This window comes from Brassica rapa, chromosome A03, assembly GCF_000309985.2.
Source record: "Brassica rapa cultivar Chiifu-401-42 chromosome A03, CAAS_Brap_v3.01, whole genome shotgun sequence".
Classification (NCBI taxonomy): domain Eukaryota; kingdom Viridiplantae; phylum Streptophyta; class Magnoliopsida; order Brassicales; family Brassicaceae; genus Brassica; species Brassica rapa.
This window is the reverse complement of record NC_024797.2, coordinates 31302539-31324835: the sequence shown is the minus strand read 5'-3', so window position 1 is coordinate 31324835 and position 22297 is coordinate 31302539. Positions and strand designations below refer to the sequence as shown.

Genomic DNA, 22297 nt, shown 5'->3' with positions numbered 1-22297 from the left:
AAACACGTAACTCCAGAAACACTGTATTTGCACTCGACCAATGTTTGAGTATGCTTGGTGTGAAGAAACCAAACATACCCACCCCGTTGAAATTAATGATATCTCCCGAATTTGCCTCCCATAAGCTGACCCAAACTCATGCCATAGAAATAAATTAAAAGGGAGTTCTTTGTCTCCATTAGTAGGCATACCATAATAATGCTTTTGCTCATACTCTCTGCAATATACAGCACATAACATACACTGAAACCACCAATAACACTCTAAAAAACCATGTTTATTCCATTTAGAGATCATAATGCAGAACCATTCCACAAAACAAACTAAAAAGAGACAATCATAAAACCAACAAGAATCCAAAAAACACCAAGTATAAATGCTCAGAGAGCTTATTAAAACTGAAATAAAACCATAAATCATAACCTGCCCAAGTGACTTTTCTATCCATATGCTTGTATTCATGGATCTTTTACTTGCTTTGCAGAGTCATGTTTTGGACCTGATGTACCCTTATCCTCCCCCTGCTTAGAGTGATCACCATGACGAATGCCTGGTTTGGCTACCACACGTTTTGCCGTCACCAACTGAGCCATCTTCAATTTATTAGAAGCTGCAGCTCCTACAGACGGCTTAACCACCTTTTTACGAACACCTTGTCTCTTCTCCACCTCCCCAGCGACTCCATCCTTCCCATCCATGTCCTCGAACTTCTTCTTCTCCTCAAGCACCTCAGTTATAACCACCTGTGCTTTAACCTCTTCCTCTATCTCTTCCTCAATAAGCATCTGAACCTCGTCCTCTCCCATACTCTTATGATTCCCAAAACTAGCATCCTCAATATAGTTTTCCGCTAAACCCAGATTCCCATCAGTCTCTACATTATTCCCGTCTACTATACCCAAATCCATATTCTCCACACCTAGCTCTACACCTAGCTCTTGTTCTCCACTAGAGGGGTTCGGTAATACCTTAGATAGTTCTCCTTGTGTCGCCATTAGCGCATCAAGGAATGCTTGTGAGGGCTGCGTCCGTTCTGGTACCTTCTCCTCCATTTGAATTGATCGCTCCATCTCTTTCTCTTTGATCTCACCCTCCTCCAGCCCTTCCGGTTGAAACCCAATGCGAGGTACTCTCTCACCTCTCGTTCCTGCAATATTTCTTGAGCGATCGTCTTGATGATGAGTCCTGGTGTGCTCCCTTCTTGAGTTCCTGTAACGAGAGTTTCCTTCATCACCACGGTGGCCATTACGATGGTTTTTGTGATTAGAAGCTTTAGACTCCCTATCTGCAGCCCTGACCCACTTTGAATCCGTCTCCTCAAACATTTTCCCCTTGCCTTTCCCTTGATACTCACGTTTCTCTCTTCCCCGATCTTGTTGCCCTCCATTTCCGTTTATGACCACTCCTTTGTAGCTGCGAGCGCGATCATTTAAACCACACTCAGCATCATCCCTTATCTCCACCGCCTTCTCCGTGGTAGCTATGGTCAGTGGGCACTTCTCCATCTTATGACACAGGCTGAAGCATGTTTCACAAAAACCAAACAGTTTTTCATACCGCAAGGATACTGGAGCCTCCTCTTCTTCATAGTACTCTCCTCCCTTGAAATCCACCGTCGTCTCAAACGTGAGTTCCTTATACCCATCAACCACCACTTGGACTCTACCATAATCCAAGTCAACCTCCTTTGTGACCCCAATTGCATCACCTATGCTCCTGAAAGTTGGAGCTTCCCAGAACTCCAAAGGCACTCCCAAAACCTTGATCCAGAAAGTGATCTCTGAGGGATAGTTTTTAGACTTCCTTGGTTGCCAACGAACCAGGGAAATCATCCAGTAGTCGAAATGAAATGGCTGCATCTTCAGCACCGTTTCGATGTCTTCCTCTGCATCAAAGTCAAACTGAAACCTCCCAAGCCCCAAGTCAGTACCCACTACTTTTTCCTCCAATCCCCAAATTTTAGGAAGCGTCCCCACCAAGAACTTGACATTTTGCTCCGCAGGGTTCATGCATCTTCCAATTAATGTTTTGGAATAGCCCTTGATTAGATCCGAGTTGTTGAAATGAGGGACCGATATCTTCAATCTCTTTCGCGCCCCTTCACCATTTTTTATATCTCCAGAACTCCCAATAAGTTGGCTCTGAGACATCACCACAAGCCAAGAAACCAAACAACAAATAAGAAAAAGAAAGACGTATGTAGAGAAACTTTTGAATGTTTTGTTAAAATGATGAAACCCAACACCCATTATATAGTAATCTCGGAGATACTTTTTTCCTTGGGATAGATTAATCCCATTTATACCACATCTTCCGCAATCAACCTTATCAAATGAAAATCGAAAATCAAAACCACAATCCATAATTTTCCGAATCTCCCTTATACCGTTATCCCATAAAATGAGAATCCTTGCTTTCCAAATTCCAACTATCTTCAAACGTGATAGAAACGAAGTCCTCAAAGAGACAATCCGAAAAGATTCTGTTTTGATGATAACAGAGATCATACCTTCGGTTTGTGAGGGATTCGATTTAGTGAAGATTGAGATCGCAAATCGATTTCCAACTTGTAATGATTCGCCAAAAACCCTCGCAGATCCGATACGGATCTTTTTCCCCAATTCCTTCCCTGGTTCCCAAACTTTCCATCTTGATTATAATGAGCCGATACCGTGTCGATCTGGAAATCCCGGTCGATTTCAGGTTTCCACCGTCGTTGAATCATAGAAACCTAATGTGTCGCCATCGCAGTCGCCGCAGAGCGTTTTTCTCTCTTTCTTTTCTTAATTATAATGGTATTTTCTTTTATGATATATATACTATTATTTAAAAATTAATTTTGTTGATATGTCAAGTTTTCCATGATTTTAAGTTGAATCATTAGTTTCAATCTCTATAATATTATTTGAGAAGTCAGTCCTATGTGTCGATCTCATATTAACTCTCACAATGGTTGATTATACTGATACCCTTATTGAATTAAAATATTAAATAATATTTTTTATTTTTTATTTAGTTTCCTTTAAAAAAAATTTCAAAAACATATACCTATAATAAAAAAGGAAATTTTTTTATAAAGTTAAAAAAAAAACAAATTGAAAACGAAAATATATGTATATATAATATGATTTCAAAAAAAAGGAAAGTTCACAAAATAGTAATATTACATTTAAAAAATATTTTTAAATAACATAAAATATACTTTTGAAATAATAAAATACTTTATTTATATCTATATTTTCTTAGATGAAAAACATAAATTTGTATATGATGTGATTTCATTAAGAAAAATTTGCACAGATAATCTTGATATTAGAAAAAGAAATAACATTTCTTTTAAAACATAATTTTAAACAATACAAAAAAAAATTCAAACTAATAGAAGTATTTTTATATATCTATCTATTTTCTTAGAAGATTACATAAAATAATTGAGAAACATAAACTGATGTATGTTTAATTGACTAAAAATAGTTTATAATTAGTATTATTGAATTGTTTTATTTATTTTTCATATATTTTGTCGACTATAATATCTTCCAATTACATCAAAAAAATATCGATAAATTAAATTTTACTTATATAATATTATTTTCAAATAAAATCACAATTTTGTTTACTGCTTATTTTTAAGAGATATTAAAAACAAACAAAAAAATCGTTTGATCAAATAGTTACAAAATAGATATATTATATTTTATCATTCTTAAAGTTATTAATTTTCTTAATATTAAATTTTCTTTTAAATTTTATGTTTTTGGAACTTAATATAACCATAATCAAAATATCAAAGCAAATCTGAAGTCTCATTTTTAATATTATTTAAAATAAATTTTAGTTTCCTTTCAATAAATCAAAGGCATAAAGTTATTTAGAATTTATATAATATTTTAATTATTGTAGATATTAATATGTGTTCATGAGCTTTCAAAAATGCAACTACTTATGTATGTAACTTCCTATTGAGCATCACTTTATTTTCTAATATATTTTATAAAACATCAATATATAATTTGATAAATATTATGAAAATACATGCACGTTTAAACGATAAATAAAATTGATTTGATTTGACTTGGTTATAATAAAAAGTAATTATATTTCATTTGAATTTGAAAGAATAACAGTAACTCAATATACTCACAGCATGAATGATTCGACTAATCTAACTTATATCTAAAATCATAGATTTAACTATGATAAGAATATATAATTTAATAACAATAGTAATTTATTTTATAAATATAAATCATAGAACAACTCAAAACATATTAAAATGAAAATAAAATATTAAACAACTGTTCCAATTTAGTTTTTTTCTAAAATTTATATATATGCATGAGACTTGAGAATATTATCGTTATATTAATTTATGTAATTTAAAATCAGACACTTTAGTTTATTTTATTATTTTTTATTCTAAACACAATATATCTGAAGTTATAAATAATTTTCATAAAATATACTTACATATTTAAGACAACAACCACATAAATGCAAATAAGAAATTAATCAAAATTTTAATATATTTAGAATAAAAATATTATAGTTGAATTCAGAGATGCAATCCAAATTACGCAAATGATAACTGAATTGATTGTAAGAACAACAAAACCGATTAAATATAACATATATAAAATCATATTTATTATTAAAGTAATATAATATTATAAATATAAATGATGCATAAATTTTATAAATAAATTTAAAATTAAAAGTAAATAGCAATCAATTATTATAGTATATTTACTTCAAAAACATTTATACCCGTGCATGAGCACGGAAAAATTACCTAGTCTGTACTATTATTTGCGAAGTAAATTTTAACAACGGAGCTCTCACGTTGAAAGTTAGAGCGGTTAATATATATACTACCCTTAATGAATTTTATATTTAATTTATTATATAATCAAAAACGAATTTCTATTAATAATATTATTATTATTTTTTAAAAAAATAATTCGTATATATTTTGTTGTTATCTTAAACATATTTTTAATTATAAAATTTAAAAGTAAGATATAAAACAATTTATAATAAATTAAGTGTTTAAAGTCAATGTTTATTTGCGACATAAATTTTAATAATATTTAAAAAAACTAAAAAATTCTTATATATTTTGTTGTTATCGTAAAAGTTAGGAAAATAACATATAAACCATTGATAATTAAATATTAATCAACTAAATTTGTATAAAGATATTTTTTTAAATATTTCTAATATGTGAATGTTTTCTTTTTAAAATTCCTACACAATAATAAACATATATATTTTAATTAATATTTTCGACATATATATATATATTTATATATATATATATATAATTTGATGTTTGATTTAATTTTTGGAAAACATAAAAATAAGTAATTATGCTGGTTTTTGAATTACTAGAAAATAAACTAATAAATATTTGTAAAAGGATTAAGCCGGCTTGTGCGGGCAAAACACCTAGTAGTATTATTATTTGAGATTCTATGTTAATATAATATTTGTCATGATATTTGAAAGAATTAGTAAATAGATATTAACAGATTCTAGTAATAATATCATAATTATATTTATATTATATTTAATGTTCTTCATGATTTTTTTTTGTCATCAATAATACAGACTCATACTGACTCTGTAAACCAAATCAGGTGATCTGCATCCATATGAACGACGAAAGACGATTGCTTTCTAGCACTGCGTGCTAGACTATCCGCCTTTGAATTTTGCGTTCGTGGTATATAGATAAGCTCTGATCGGGTGAAGCTCTCTTTCAGGATCTTGATATCTTCCAAATAATTTGCAAAAGCTGGTCATTCCTCTGGTTCCGAAACCATCTTCACCAATTGAGAACAATATGTTGCAAACGTGACCTGAAATTGACGTAAATTCCTCATGCATTCCATTGCCCATAGTAGCGCTTCCATCTCCGCATAAAGAGACGAAAGATTAGCCCGGACATTCCTCATGATTTTAGGATAAGTAATTAGTGTCAATAATAGTATTGTTAAATCCTTTATCTATTTATACTATTATTTAAAAATACTTTTTATTTGTCATATTATATTTGATTTTAGGTTGAGTCATTAGTTTTAATAATACTATTAATAAAAATATATCTTAATATATGAATATATATCTATCATAATATTTATAATAATTAATAAATAAATATTAACAAATTCTATTGATAATTTCATAGTTATACACTTATACTTATCTTATCTCTTGTTCTTATTAGATAAATATTAGCTTGGATAAATATTAGTTTTAGACTTTTAGTAAACAATTTAAGGGATCTAGCTGATGATTTATCATTTTCATGTTTTTAGGAGTCCTTGGTTAATTTAATACATCATGATTTATCTTTTTCTCGATGATTTTATAAGTCCGATATTGAAGTTAAATAATTTTAGTATTAATTTAAAATTTGTATCCAACTGAATCGATCTAAATTAAAATAACAAATAACATCTGATCATATATATTAGTTTACCTACTCAATAAATAAAATGCAAGATTCAGAGTGTGGTCTTCTAATATAGCAACCGTGATACAGATTGTAATCGAGACATCCCTCAATATATTAAAAGAGAAGTCATTTTAGTGACGTCTGATGACGTGTCGCTCACAGGTGAAGTTTCAAAAAAATTGTTATAATTTGATTGGTTGATTGTTAAGTCTAAAAATATTTAACATCACTTGCCATATAATCTAAAAAATATTACAAATAATAATTTATGGCAACTAATTCTCGAAATTATAGAAAGATTAATAATGTTATATTTATTACTTTTAATATTTATAAACTATAAAATATAATGAACGAATTTTTATATAAGATAATTATAATAGTTTTATACTCTACTTGATGAATTGTATTCGAATATAATTATATAATAACTATTTTAAATATTACAAAATCCAAACATGTTTATTAATATGATTTTAAAATTATTTATCGTTGTTTACATAATAAATTTATCAGAATTTTAAAATAATTTATATAGGTTTATAAATTATTTATAAAAATATAAATCCTACTATATATTGATTGAGAAGTCACATAAGTGATTTTTTATTACATGTTGATCATAAATGAACTCTTCAAATTGTTATAATTTGATTGACCGATGATTTTTAATTTTATTTATTATAATTATATCTAAAAGGAAAGGATAATTCAATTACCACTTTCTAAATAATCTACGTAATATTAGAAATAATTATTTATGGTAACTAATTGTTGAAACTATGAAAGAGTAATAATGCGATCAATTGTTTTTATATATTTATAAATTACATAAAATAATAAACAAAAGTGTTTGTTTGAATTGATATAATGATTTTATATTCGTATAGAAAGAATTATATTTGTATATAAAGTATCATAATAACTATTAATGTCTAATAATTCAATGCATGTTTTATAAATCATTTATAAAATTATAAATACATTTATAAAAATCAGACGTTTTAAATTATTATAAGAGGTTCTAAGTCGTTTATAGAAGCTTATACATTAATTTATAAAATGTATTTTGAAAATTTATCCTCCTATTACAATATTTTTAATTTTTTTCATTTTTAATGGTAAAATTCATCAACTATATTTACTTAGTGTAGAAACCCCTAAACTAAAGATTTACTGGTAGTAAAATGTATTCTAAAAATTTATTAGAATATATTCTATCTCATAGCTGAATTAAAATTTATTAGAGGATATTCTATCTCATAGTTTTTCTTGAAAACTAGGTCATTTAGAAACTTAAACTAATTTGATATATAAATATCACGCCACCCCATTAGTTTCGCGCATGTATCTTTTAAGTTTTCATATGTTTTTGATCGTTCTAATTTAAATTCTACTTTTGTGATCTTGCGCAGGTGTATGATAATCAATAAGTAACTCATAGACGGGAACACCATTACTGGTAATTTTATGGGAGATTCTTCTTCTCCGTTTATTTTTGTTCTCTTCCTCTCCATGTTGTATATCTATCTATATTTTTGCATCAGTAGTGATTCAACTAACAAAAAGAGACGACTCTGTTTATCCAGGAACTGATCATCCCTTTCGAAAAAGGTAATTCTTTTTTTTTATAAAGTTAAATCACTTATCAAGAATATAATATAAGATGTGTATGCTAATCAAGTGCAATTTATTTATTGTGCGTGATCCTCTTCGGTACATCTGAGAACCAAAGGTAATCTCAAAGCTTTTTAAAAACTTTAAAACTCATTGACGTTGTCCTATCAATTATATAATCTGTTATCTTTTGGGGATTGTTTACATCTTTAAATATTTTTGTTAGAATTACCTCTTTTCTGACTCAAGGCTTAGAGAAGGAAACCATAAATCATCTCTACTGTTACAATGAAACTAATGATAATAAATCTCAAGTAATTCAAATCTCTCTTTTATATTTTATGGCTGATTTTTATTGGGGTCATGCGTGAAATATTTGTTTTTTTTTTTCAATTATATTTTTCTGATGTTTTAAGATTAATGTTAAATGTGATCGTTTTCTAAACGTTCTAATGTATTCTTTGTTCATATGAACATAATATAAATATCAATATGTAACATCGAATCTTTCATATTAACCATATATATGTAACATAAGTATTATATAGTTGTATATATGTAATTATTAATTTAATATTAATGTTAATGCCCGCACATGCGTGCGGGCAGTCCACCTAGTTTCTATTAAGTGAACATGTAAAGATCATTAAAATATATTAATGTGATATGTAGAATTCAAAAATTTTGTTTTAAAAAGATGTATATTTTCGGTTTTCTATACATATTTGGTCTGAGTTTGTCTGTTTTGTCCTTACTTATTATTATTTTTGTTTACGATAAAATAAACACAACTACTAAAATTGTACACGGAAAAGAATCTTATTCAACACTGTAATGCTTCGTTTAAAGTGAAGTCAAATAGACTACTGATTATTATATCTGTGTAAAAGTTCTAATCGTATTCTATAAAATTACTTCTTTCTAGTTATCTCATAAAAAACTCTTTTTCCTGGATTGTCTGAATCAGCTTCAGGTATTGAGTGGGAAGCGGTCCAAAGACGGACGGTACGCCTAAGTGTGTCGCACACATTGTGTTTTCCCATTCAACATTATTTTCAATTATCACTACAAACGTTTAATTAATGTGGAAGAACCACATATGGTTCAAAGTTGCAAACAAACACACCGAACTGCCATCTACAGTAGTTATGCTGCAATGTTGAAGTGTTTTTGGTGGTTCTTTTGTGTTCCATCATTATTTAGTTTTTTTTCTTTTATTGCTCAAGAAAAAAGACAAAATAATATATGTGAATTTTAATTTTAAAATGTTTGGGTTATCTAAAAGTTATACAAAATATAATTCTATCTAGAATCAAAAATATAAATATTTGAGATGAGCCAAATACGAATGGATATCCGAACGTCCACCCTTGTTCAAATGAACAATATATATTATTATTTATCATAATACTTTATTTTCTTAATAATATTTTTTATTTAGAAAAACTATTAAATATATTAAATTGATGTCCTAGTTAATATTAAATCTCAAAAATGTTATACCACTTTACCAAAAAAATTAAAATCATTCAAAATTGTAAAGCTCAAAATAATTATACATATTAATTATATTTCATATTATTATTTTCTAGATAAAAAATAAACAATAATAACAATACTATTTAGTATTTTCACATTGCTATAACTATGTATATTTATAAATAAAAAATAAAAAATAAAAATGTTATAGAACAATTTAGATAAAAAGTATAGTTTTTTTGATTAAAAGCAATAGAAATTTAGTAATAGTTATTTAAAATATATAAAATAGTAGAATTTAAAAGAATTAAAATAAAATTAATTTAAAAATATTTTAAAATATCTAATATTATAAAAGAGACTAAATATAAATTTATTTAAATAACTATAAAACCTTAAATAAACTATTATAAATATGTACAGTATTTTGAACTGCTTTTATCCGCTTTCACCATTCATACATATATTTCAGACCGCTCGTTCCGCTCGATCCACTCTTGTACCGCTAGATCCGCTCGATCTACTCTTGTTTTGCTAGATCTGCAACGCTTGATCCGCTATTTCCATTCGAAGCCTCAAAGGAATTCGGCGGTGTATTGTTTAAATCAAAAACGAACTCTCTGTCTCCCTCACAACTCATAATATCGTGAGGAAAAGCTGCTACTCAAATATGCATAGCTACAATCCATCGTATGCTTCAAACATATATAGTGGGGCTTATTGGATTAGGGATTTCATAAAAATTTAGGTTTTTGCCAAATCCTCCCTTATTGGATTAGGTATTTATAAAAAGTTTTACAAATCCTCCCTTATTGCATGTATCATTTATAAAAACCCTATTAAATCACCCCTTATTGGAAAATATGGATTTCATCAATGAGATTCATGAAAAGTTATTTTGGATTATTAAAAACTATCATTTACCCTTCAAATCTAATAGAACAAAATACCATCTGAAGAGATGGAATTTAAGAAAAAAAAGATTATTTCATATTTACTACGATCTCCACGAGATCTTTGTGACAAATCTAAACTATCAGAGCTTGTAGCCACAACATTGTCCACAAAAAGGTCTGAAAATGAAGATGGCGTTGAAGGCAGGGAAGAGTTATAAACAAATTGAGTGCTGGTTTCGACTGATGGGGACATAGACTGAGAGAGGGAGGTCACAACATCCAGCTATATATCTTCTTCTAACATGGCTAGATTAACAAATCTGTTTGATCCTTTTGCATCACTTAACTGTAAGCAACTATCTGGAAGGCCATCTACACTGGATTTACATTTCAAATCCACCACAGGGATAGACAGTGATAGTGTACCTGCAGCAGCAAAGACTAAAGGAGCAGAAGAAGTAGGTGAAACAGAAGTTGATGTAGTGATGTTCCCAATGAAACCAGAATCAGTGTTAAATTGTGTAGTTTCCGGAACACATACTATATCAGATGGAGAAGCGCTAATAGCTGTGGAATTATCTGCTGGTGAGCTTATAGGAGGGACAGGATCAGTTTCCATTGAGGCAGAATGAGTTATTTGGAGGGTTGAGACATTTGCATCAGTGTTGTATGCAGTAGCTTCAGATGGTACATGGAAAGATACCTCTTCAGCTAACAAACCTTACTTCTCTTGCGGTCTTCAACATCTCCTAAAACAATATATCAGGCAAAAGATGTTGACGTAAAGTAGCTGGTATTGAACGGGAACGTATCAGAAGTTTGCGATCTGAAGAAGCGGCCATGCTCCGCCTCCAAGAGCTAGAGCTGGTAGAAAATCTCTCTTGAGTTTTTCTTTAACTTGAGATGTGTTCTTGCCCGTAGCTTATCCCATTATGTGAAGAATATAAGTAGATCTATGGGGCCAAAGATAAGACCATCCATTGCCACTTCTTCTTTTTGAAAGAAAATCCATCCATCCAGCCATCCATTCATCCATCCATTGCCACTTCGGCTGCCACTGTGCCACAAAACGTGTTGACTTTGGTACATATCGAAGCTTTAGTTTTATGAATTTATCAAGACCTCCGTACCTGCGATACCGCAAGTATAACAGTTTTGCTGGATTAGGTGAGATGCAAACATGGGGATTTATAGCTAAATGATTATGAAAGAAGCAGGAAAGAAACCAGAGTGGCCAACATTACCGACAAAACCAAGTCCAAACATGCTTGTGATAGCTACTCGCTTCCAGTTGAGCTTGAAATCTGCATCTTTATTTGTGTCATGTTATATGGAAACATAGATTAGCAATATATTAGTAGATCAATTCATCCGGCAACCTATATATATGTCAATACTTTAGCCACAAAATCAGAGCAATATATAACAACCGTAAATATAATTTTTTTCCCTACCAACCTATATCCATAGACCTTAGATACAAATAGGAATAGAAGGTTGTGGCCGAAACTATTATTAAAATATTTTAGAAATATCTTACCAAATCCTATCAAAAGTCTCTTTTTAAATCTCCATCAAAATCCCTGAATTCAACAAAACCCTCCATCAAAATCATAGAATTCAACAAAACCCTCTAAATCTTAAAATCTTGAAAACCTTCTCAAACCCCTAATTCAATAAGCCCCCCATAGTCACTTAACTTTTGGTACTAAAACCAAATTTTGAGTTGTTTAAAAATTTTGGCTCCAAATTTTTTTTAAAAGAAGTTCGCATTATGCACGTGAATTAGTAAATCAAAAATGTAAAGTTTCATCATTGGAATGTTGACTACAATAAATATGGAATATGGAGATCTTAAATATGGGGAACGGAACATAATGAAGCAAAATAATGACACAGTTAATCGATCACTTTTTGTTTTAATTTAGATTTCTTTGTTACGATATTTTTTTAATAGTAGTGACAAAAGGTTAAAATAGACATTTCAACAATTTTCTTAAAAAATAAAAACTGTGAAAATTCTAGAATATGCAATATTAAGGAACAGATGGAGTAGATTAGAAACAAATCTTACAGTTTCAAAAAAAGAAAAGTCCTTCCGAATTTCCTCCATAAAGTAACTTCTGAAAACAATCCGCTATATACATCGAAAAAGTAAACAAATCTACATAGAAACAATCTTAGATTATTTTTTTGAGGAAGTAAGTTCTTTACAAATGGAACGGTTAGAACTTAGAAGAACTCACAAGACATCCAAAATTGAAACAAACGCCTTAGTATCTCAATCTCGAGTTATTTTCTTTCCACTTCCTTAAATAGATTTAAAGAAAATACACAAATATATCTATACTATATTAAAAGGGTTATATGAGCATCAGAGAGTGTGTCCACGTAGGACAATTAAATCGACCAATAGGAAGTCAGCTTTCCGCCACGTCAGATACTCACTTATGTTATTTGGGTTTCGCGTTTCACCGGCCCGTTAACGTTCAGAATCGAGAAGCCCGTGAAGCTCATCAAAAACGAGTGGACTTTTATATATTTGATCTATGTTCATTAATTTCTTGGGTTTAATATGAGTCGGCCCGTTAACATCATGTGAATGTTTTCTGGACAATAAAAATTTATTCTGTCAATTTCTTTTAGTTCGTGTATTGTGTTTTTAATTGCATATGATTTGGTTATCTAATATATATATATATAAGTCCAATAAAGAAACCAAATTTGTCTCCAAACCCATTGCAAGACCTAATTTTTAACGATGATGTGCTGTGTAGCCCAAACAAAACCAAACTCTGCGTTTCATGTTATGTCTGAATAGTCTTCTTCTTCAACGATCCGCCGTCCCCTTCCTCTCAATTTCCAACCTCCCCTATGTCCTCATCTCTGTCTCTTCCTTACCTTCCGTTCAACGTTTACATCTTAATCTATACAATGAATCTTCAGTTTACATTTAAGTCATTAACTCCCACAAACTCTCCGCCTCCCTCTTTTACAATCAAAGCATTAGCTTTGTGCGTATCTAATCCGAAAACATCTCAAACACTATAAATAGGAGAGGATTGAGAGTGGAATCAAGTTTCACCAACACGCTCTCTCAGTTATGTTCTCTGAAAAAAACCTGAAATCCTTCTGAGAATTATCTTCGTGTGATGCTGTTGTTGTCCAATTAGCCATCCGCCACTCAACCTTTAATCACTCTCTTCTCTTTGTTTAAAAAGGTATTGTCGTCTTACACTATCAAGCATCATATTTTTCGATCTCTATTTTTTTTAGAAAGACTTATGATTTTACTCTTCCTACAAAAATCGTTGGATCCACAGATCCATTCCTGAATCAGTGTTCGTTTTCCGGAATCAAAACGCTTCTACAGTTTTTTTTTAATTTGTGAAAATACTTCCACATATTATAATTTTTATATGTGTTGTTTCTTTCAAGCTGAATAGAAGACAAAAAAAGACGAGAGAGGATTCAGTACAACAAATTATTGCAACTTCTGCCACATGATCAGGTAAACATCATGATATTTCATGTATGATAACTCAGTTCTTTATAATTGTGGTAGTCTCTAAATTTGGATTACTATGTCTCTCGCTATAGTGAAGCATAACACATATCTGAATTTATTTCTACGTTTGTTTCAAAGAAAAAAAGCATTACTCAAAAGTGTAATGCACGAGAGACAAAAAAGCCAATATAGTTTTGGATTAGTAAGGAAGCTGTTATACTTGCTCATTTAGACCCTTCTTGATGACTGCAGCTGAGATCTTCCTGTCATGTGGCGCTCTGCAGAATAGAAGAGGACATGGTCGAGGGCTTCCTCTATGAAGTCCCTGAAGAGTATATAAACATGCCTTTTCTCAAGAGAAGAGTGGTGTACATGAAGGACAAGATCAAGGACAATCCCAACCTTCAGGATTGTGTTTTCCACATTGTCTTCGATGGCTATAACGCCCCTGTTACTGCCGGGAACTTTGTGGACTTGGCGGAGCGCAATTTCTACAATGGCATGGAGATCCAGAAATGTAAGACATCAAACTTTCCCCACACACATATACATATATATATATATTGTATATGGGAAATTTTTGTTAATCAATGGATGAAGATTTTTTGCAGCTGATGGGTTTGTGGTACAAACGAGAGATCCAGACGGTCATGCGGAAGGATTTATAGATCCAACCACAGAGAAAGTAAGGACGGTTCCTCTTGAGATTATGGTGACTGGGAAGAAAATGCCATTTTATGGCTCAACCCTAAAGTAAAAGCTTACACCCTTCTGACAGTATATTTATTCATAATAATAATAATAAATTATCATTTGTTAATTTGGTTGGACAGGAATTGGGTCTGTACAATGGCAATGGCTAGAGAAGTGAGAGTTCTTTCTCTTCCTTCACATTTGAATATATATATATATTCTAATTATATGTAATGCAAAAAAGGGGTTTGAGAATGACTCAGAATCGAGCCAAGTGTTTTGGCTGCTGAAAGAGCGTGAGCTGACGCCAAGCAATTCTAACACCTTGGACGGTCGTTACGATGTCTTCGGCGGCTACGTTACTCAAAATGAAGATTTTCTGGCTGATCTTAAAGTCGATGATGTCACTGAGTTCATTCAAGTTGTCTCCGGTTGAGAAGGAATATGTTCTTGCACAAGAGAAAACAGAAAAGCAACATGGTACTGCTTTATTTGTATTAGATATATATTTCAGACAGTGTTAAATTACATTCGACATCCAGTTTCGTGTTCTTCCCATAGACATCATTCTCAGAGATCCTACTACACTCGAAACTTTTTTTCTTATTATTATGGCTAGCACATCTACCATTCTTGCTGCTCTCAAGTATGGACGCTGCTCATCCACCGTGGAGGTGGAGGTGCGGCTTCTCCTGTTTTGGGAAGCCCGAAACATTAAACGTGGTGGCCACCTCATGGGAGTAGATATGCTTCTTCTGGATTCTAAGGTGATTCCGTTTTTTAAATTCATGTTCATCATATTTTTGAACAAATCTCCAATATTTAGATTCATGTTTAACAGTATTATGATTTCGATATTATTTATTTCCTCTTTGTGATTTGGTTTTGAATCCAGTTTTAAATTGTGTTCTTCTGTTTTTAAACGTTTTCAGGCGATGCTCATACCCGCCACCATCAACGTGAACCGTCTTCCCACCTACCGGGGACACTTGAAGGTAGGTTCCATATTCTCTTTGAGTGACTTTGATGTCACTAGGTGTAATCAGAATTTTAGACTTTCACTCTCCTCTGTTGATACGGTTCACTTTATGTATATTGCAACTTTCTCCTTCTGATGTTAGCATCCAAATGATTGTTAATGCAGGTAGATACCCGCTACAAGATCGTTTAGGGTACTGTTATACGAGCTGCAAATCCAGCACAAACTTCGAGTTCAGAAGATTCCTCACAAGAGCTATCAAGTCCAGAAGATTCCACCGAGTCGCAAGATCTACCAAGTACGCCTTTGACATCAGAAAATAGTCTTGAGAAAGCAGAGTCTGCAGCAAAAGCTCTTGCAGTGGCTGATTCCAAAGTGTTCGAAGCCAAAGAGGCGTCCCAAGTTGCAGATACGGCCCCAAAGAAGTCTCTGACCGATGTAATGTCCACATACTCGACCACATTAATTATCCTAAATTGATCATCACTCAGCTCTTTTTTGATTCGTTCCTTGCAGGTGCTAAAAGGCGAAAATGTTGAACTACGGTAGAGCTTTATACCTTGTGGTCCGGTTCAATGTAGATGTAAAGGACTGTTTTTTAATAGGTTTTGGCTTTGAGAACAAAAATAAAGAGTACATGTATATGAGATTTCATTGACTATTGACGTTGTCACTTTTTGGTTAGTTTTTGATGTTAAGTACGGTTCTGGATGTTAATAGATGTTTTTGCAAGTCATACTGAGAATTGTTAATGCATGATTGTGTTTATATTTGATTACATTTTGTTCAAGTTGAAAGTTATTATTTGTGCATGGTTGATCAATTGCAATAAAGGATATAAGGTACACCAAATATTTGAATGGCATATAGAGTTTAGGTGGATGCTCCACGTTGGAAGAGGAACCCGTTGTCGCTTCCACCTCCCATTTAAACTTTTTGTAGTTGGCCACAAGAGTAAAAAGCCATAGTGTATATTTTAATTGTAAACTTTATTTTAAATAAATTTTTTGATATAAACATATTTTTTTAATTATTAAATAAATAAATTAATTATATATCTTTTTAATTTTATATGTTAATATATTTATATATATATTAGAAATATATTCATTAAAAATAAATATATTATATATTATATACTAATTTTTATAATAATTTTAAATAGAAAACTCACACTGCTCTACTAATCATCCTATTAAACAGTTTAGCCAAAACATACGGCTTCTGCAACATATAATAGAAATACTTACTTCAAATTAAAAATATTAAAAAAAATCAAATTTAAAAATTAGTTATATATAATTTAATATACAAAAATTCACATATAAATAAAAATGATAAATTTAATAAATTTAAATATATTATCCGCGCGTAGCGCGGAAAAAGGATCTAGTATGTATAAAGAAACTTAATGAATATTGTGACTCTCTTATCACGAACCATTTAAAATAGAAGCTACAGCAGTGAAGTAATCTTCAGTACAAGGGATGGTTAGACATCCCGTGGGATGATCGAACCCAAACTCTTCTTCCGCAAGGCTCAACAAATCTTGGAACAATGGATGGTTTAAACATGATATAGGTATCACAAATCTCTTCTTTCTTTGATAAGTCTCACCCACGTAGACAGCCACATGACCCTTTGGGACATTATTAGTACCTGACATTGCCAAAAAGCTCGTGATTTTTGCTGATAAGCTTCTTTGAAGCTTTTGCTTGGCGTTAGATAGTCCAATCAATTGAATACCCATCTTATAGGATTAATGCAAGTAACCAAAAAGGGATATTGACACGAAAAATCTGAAAGTGATGAATATTTGAATGTTTGTGCTTCTATAGAAATGGATCAGGTTTAGTTTGTAAGCAAGTTTATCTAAGTGTCTAAAGTATATATAGGGAACTAAAAGTAAAAGAGTCACTGGAGAGTAGATAGTCTGGGAAACATATCAGGTGGAGGTAATGTATGAAGTCCACATGTTTCTGCCTTGTCTTTTCAAAAACAACTTTTTTCTTTCTTTTTTTGTGAAACATGTTTATAAGACCCTACCATTCACGAAGATGAATTATAACAATCTACCATCTCTTATATTAATATAACCAAAATAATAAAGGAGAAACATGTTTACAAGCACCTTGTATGACATTATTACTTTTGATAAAGATGTTACATTCGATATATAATGCTTTGCTAAAATCATACAATGCTTTGCTAGATACTAAACCTGAGTGATTTGACGTACCATATTAAGCAAACTGTTTCGAATTAGGTCTTTTTTGGTTTGTACGGTGAGGTAGACGAACGATCATAGTCACATATTTTCAAATAGGCCACAGCCCACATGCAAGAGGTAGAGAATAAATCACTTTTTAAGATAGGATTATGAGTATCCCATTTCTCTATACAAGATTTAATTATATCCACAATACAAAGTATTCGATCATTTTAATTCGTTTCACGTTTAAGACCGTTCGTAAACCAGCTATGAATATGAGACGATACGAACAATTTGGCTGCTTGTCGAAATTATATTTCCTAAAGAGAAAAGAAAATGAAAACAAGATCCACCAAATTATTTGGGAACAAAAGCATCTGCATTTGTTGCAACCACTGTAGATAATGGCTGTATGTATATAGATGAACTGAACGTACCCGTAAAAGGCAATAACGAAGAAATCTAAAGAACAAAATCCAAAATTCTAGTTGTTTCTCATTACCAGCAAAAAGATTGTCCATATATATGCACCACCTCATATGTCATGCTTTCTCTTAAAAGTGGTTATTCTGCTAAAAATTAAATAAAGTAGATGATATATACTTAAAATAATTCCATATGAATAAGATATAAATGTTTTTAATATTGTATCTAGTAACTTTTTCCAGCTTACAAAAAAAAAAAAAACTTTTTCCAGCTGAAACATAGATCACCGTATCGAACTTGTACGCGTCAAGTGGTAATCTCTCTTTTCTTTTAAGGAACAATTGAGTTTTTTCTAAACTCAATAAGATTACAATGAAGTGTTACAAATGAATTAGTCAAAAGTGTTACAACTGAAGTTAAAGAATCACATGAAATAGTGTTTATTTTATCTGTCACTTCAACATCCATTCCAATATCTTGAAATTTACAAAAAAAAAAAAAAATCAGTTGAATAATATGGTTCCAAAAAAAATTCAGTTGAATAAACATATGAATTTAACAATTCAAACGAGCAAAAATTCACATGGAACATACGTGACTTATCAAGATGCATCTCCAACTTAACAAATGTGCATGCAAGCTCTCGTTTTATCCAATCATATATAAATAAATTTCATACAAAATAGTTAGATTATAAAAGAAAACGAAATGTCCAATTGTTATTGTTGTTATATCATTGTGACCGTTTGACCGCATTTGTCATAAGGAATGTCATAAAGTCGAATAAAAAATATTGTTCTTCGAAGCTTTATTAATTGGGTGGATTTGAGTATGTTAGTGTTTGGCAGCTACTACATACAACACGAGGGATTAATCATCAACTCACTGACTCTTGACGTTTGACCAAAAAGCTAAATGTTATTGGAAGATCTTGTGACAGTCCATTCATGGATATCCATGTTTCTGCGATTTCATTTTTGTGGCGTTATACCCTTTCGGATAATGACTTTTCATATGAAATAATTAGAGAGCATGTGATTTGACCCACCAAATTATAGAGCGAACATTTGATATACGACAGCTTTTCAAATAAGAATCAACAGATATGAGACTTTTTATCGACTTTTTATTATTGTGTTATCCACCAATAACCAGTAAGAAGAAAACAGAAATTCAGTGTGCGGAAATCGATCAATGTTTTTTTCATTGTTACTAAGTTACTATTAACGCAGGTGCATATATATATAACTATGTGAACATACATCTGTATATATTCGATAAAAAAGTTCATCACCTAATCTTTCACAAATTTTCAGCTTGTTTTTCAAATTTTATTAATGCCATATCGCATCATATAAACGAATAAACAACAACATATTTTGACGTACGCCTTCAAAGTACAAACATTAGCTGGAAATATAAACACTGACGCGTATGCAATGGATGGGTCCTGAATTAGCTGTCCTAATTCATTTCAATCCACTTCAGTAAATGCTTTGATTGTCTTTTGATTGATGCAGCGGTAAATATTCTCAATGTTGTTATTCACATATAATTGAATTAACCAACGAGTCAGCTTTAGTGACAAAGAGGTTGCGACTGTAATTTCCGCCATCCAAATTTGTTTCGTGCTAAAAGAAATTATTTACAATATTTGGGTTCCAGATAAAAAAAAGTGAAAATACTTTTTATTTTTTACACCAAAAAAACGTTAAAAACTAAGAACGTTGTTAACTCTGTTAATAGAAAACAATGAAAGCCAAAATATAACAATTTAAAACGATGTTGCATTTGAACATTTGTATGACCCTGAAATAAATATTCAAATGCAGTACTATTTTTGTTTTTAATACAAAAACCGTTCTAATTACTTTTACGTCCATTTGTCAATAGTAAAAAAATACACGCAGGTTATGAACATAAGTACAAAATTAAACTCAATACGTTTTATATAGTTAACAAAATGGGCTCTGGGTATTCTAACACTAAAAATCATATATCTCTGAAACTTAAATATATATATTTATTTATAGTTGGCGATTCTTTATCGGATTTTTATCCTATTAATCACGATTTAAACTATTTATTTATGTTTTTTTTAGAGGAATCAATTTCACACACTATACATATTTATGACAAAAAGTTATCCAAGTAAATAAAAGGGGCGAAGGAGTAACATGGTGTTTCATGTGATTCCACCGACCCTAATGTCCATCAAACAACACCACCAACAAAGAACGGCAATATTCACTATGCAAAATAAACCATTCAGCCGATTAAAACACTAGCCAATATAATTTAAGAAATAATATACAAAAGAGTATTATTAACTAAGAAAACACTATGGGCCATATGCTCATGGTCATCTTGTTTCAGTCACGTATTCCCATGATCCATCGACACAGAACATGCAAGGCAAACAAATAAAATGTATGACTACGTATCCCTACGCCTAGTTAATTTTTATTTCTGAGACTACGTCTAGTTAATTTTTTCTACTAATATATATTTCTCTCATCCTATTGATTTTGTTTTTGTGTATTTGGGTACCTTTGTTGTGATTCTAAGTAAGATTTTTTTTTCTTTTTCTAAGTGAGATTTAATTTACACTAGACCGAAACTTTTTTGGTTGAAAAAACCTTAAACCCAACGCCTCGAATAGAAAGTCCATCCGTGGACTGTACTTATTATTAGAGCTTAATTTGAGTCATTTTATAGGTTTAGAATACCTCCAAATTAATTTAAAAAATACGCCAAAGTACTCTCGTGTGATTAAACTATGTAGTACACTCCCGATTTCCCTTAACCAGCTTACTATATAACTTGTACCGGTTATAACCACCTAGCACAGATTCTGACATTGCCTTTAAACTACATGAATTTTAAATATTTAACTAAATTTTGACATGTACATCCGTGCATATATTTATTTGACTTATATATATATATATATCTTTATTGTCCATATTACTTGAGGAGTGTTCAATCCGGCAAAACCGAACCAATTAAAATCAAACTGAGATAGAAAAAGTAGTTTGGATTTAGTAGTACTGAATATACCGAATGTATATTATTTTTAATAAACTGCAGTATATAAATATAGTTTGGTATATACACTGATTAATTAAAATAGAGTAGTATAATTATATTTAGATTATATAATATAATGATTGGATGGCAAAAATAAAGAAAAAATATATAATTATTGATATGATTTTCATATTTAAAATGTTAATTTTACTAATTTAATATTTTGTTTTAATTTAATAGTTATTTTTCCTTTTTATTAAATTAAATAAAACATATTTTTAAATTTTTCGTAGACAAATATGTGTGCTAATATTTATTAATTTAATAATATTATGGTATTACTAATTTTCTTATATTTACTTTATGGAAACTATTATTGTTTATAAATTAGTATATGTTTACTAATTATTTTAAATAGTAAATAAAACAGAAAAATATTCTAATTAAAAACTGAAAATATTTATTTATTTGTAAAGCCGATATATAATTATATAACATAAAAAAAATTAGTATAAAATAAATATATTTATGGGTTTTGATATAAAATCAAATAAACCAAAAACTAATGGTATATAAATCGAAACAAAAAAAAAGTAAATATTTTTTAACATGGTAGATATATTTCAAAAAAAATGAAGTACCAAAAATCCAAACCGAACCGAAATTCATAATGAACACCCATTCAATAACGCTATATTATCATTAGATTATTATTTGTATTGAATGTTCTTTTGTTGTTACTATATACAATTTATTTCTTGTAAGTATAATGTAATATTATGTTTTTAAATAAATCAAATTGATTGCATATATATGCTAATCTATCCTATTAATGGTTAAGATTGCAAGAGAGAAATACGGAAACTAAAAGAAATATGGAAACTATTTTTTGAATTAGTTAAAATAATAGTTTAGGAATAATTCAAGAATAGTGATTGGATTATGTTAGTTCAAATATGAATATTAATTTATAATTTATATATATATATATACAATT

The 22297-nt window shown here is 30.3% G+C and overlaps 4 protein-coding genes across 5 annotated transcripts; 2 read left to right on the top strand and 2 right to left on the bottom strand.

The window, feature by feature from the left end:
- Positions 1–256: 256 nt before the first annotated feature.
- On the bottom strand, positions 257–4791 carry LOC117132846. The gene is made up of 2 exons (XM_033288183.1): positions 2510–4791; positions 257–2141 (listed from the first exon to the last, which is right to left on the bottom strand). Exons 1-2 carry the CDS (start codon positions 2723–2725, stop codon positions 459–461), a joined length of 1899 nt encoding a protein of 632 aa, XP_033144074.1. The 5' UTR covers positions 2726–4791; the 3' UTR covers positions 257–458.
- A 3160-nt stretch (positions 4792–7951) lies between these two features.
- On the bottom strand, positions 7952–21596 carry LOC103862374 (auxin-induced protein 15A-like). Its single transcript, XM_009140078.3, has 2 exons — positions 17026–21596; positions 7952–12795 (listed from the first exon to the last, which is right to left on the bottom strand). The coding sequence occupies exon 1, from the start codon at positions 17380–17382 to the stop codon at positions 17065–17067; it is 318 nt and encodes a 105-aa protein (XP_009138326.1). The 5' UTR covers positions 17383–21596; the 3' UTR covers positions 7952–12795; positions 17026–17064.
- LOC117125677 (peptidyl-prolyl cis-trans isomerase CYP38, chloroplastic-like) lies at positions 14258–15089 on the top strand. The gene is made up of 3 exons (XM_018658053.2): positions 14258–14477; positions 14572–14672; positions 14898–15089. The coding sequence occupies exons 1-3, from the start codon at positions 14258–14260 to the stop codon at positions 15087–15089; spliced, it is 513 nt and encodes a 170-aa protein (XP_018513569.2).
- LOC103862375 lies at positions 15143–16402 on the top strand. 2 transcript variants are annotated; one of them, XM_033288549.1, is made up of 3 exons: positions 15143–15420; positions 15586–15648; positions 15798–16402. In XM_033288549.1, the coding sequence occupies exons 1-3, from the start codon at positions 15265–15267 to the stop codon at positions 15822–15824; spliced, it is 246 nt and encodes an 81-aa protein (XP_033144440.1). In that variant the 5' UTR covers positions 15143–15264; the 3' UTR covers positions 15825–16402. The 2 variants fall into 2 exon arrangements, with proteins under 2 accessions (XP_033144440.1, XP_033144439.1); XM_033288548.1 differs by having other exon boundaries at positions 15586–16402.
- Positions 21597–22297: the final 701 nt, after the last annotated feature.

Excerpts from the sequence above, each read along its gene's own strand:
- LOC103862375 (XM_033288548.1), top strand. The coding sequence starts at position 15,265 with ATGGCTAGCACATCTACCATTCTTGCTGCTCTCAAGTATGGACGCTGC. Across the intron at positions 15,421-15,585 it reads TGCTTCTTCTGGATTCTAAG|GCGATGCTCATACCCGCCAC; the intron begins GTGATTCCGTTT and ends AAACGTTTTCAG.
- LOC117132846 (XM_033288183.1), bottom strand. The coding sequence starts at position 2,725 with ATGATTCAACGACGGTGGAAACCTGAAATCGACCGGGATTTCCAGATC. Across the intron at positions 2,142-2,509 it reads GAATCCCTCACAAACCGAAG|AGCCAACTTATTGGGAGTTC; the intron begins GTATGATCTCTG and ends GTGATGTCTCAG.
- LOC103862374 (XM_009140078.3), bottom strand. The coding sequence starts at position 17,382 with ATGGGTATTCAATTGATTGGACTATCTAACGCCAAGCAAAAGCTTCAA.
- LOC117125677 (XM_018658053.2), top strand. The coding sequence starts at position 14,258 with ATGGTCGAGGGCTTCCTCTATGAAGTCCCTGAAGAGTATATAAACATG. Across the intron at positions 14,478-14,571 it reads TGGCATGGAGATCCAGAAAT|CTGATGGGTTTGTGGTACAA; the intron begins GTAAGACATCAA and ends GATTTTTTGCAG. Across the intron at positions 14,673-14,897 it reads CGGTTCCTCTTGAGATTATG|GGGTTTGAGAATGACTCAGA; the intron begins GTGACTGGGAAG and ends AATGCAAAAAAG.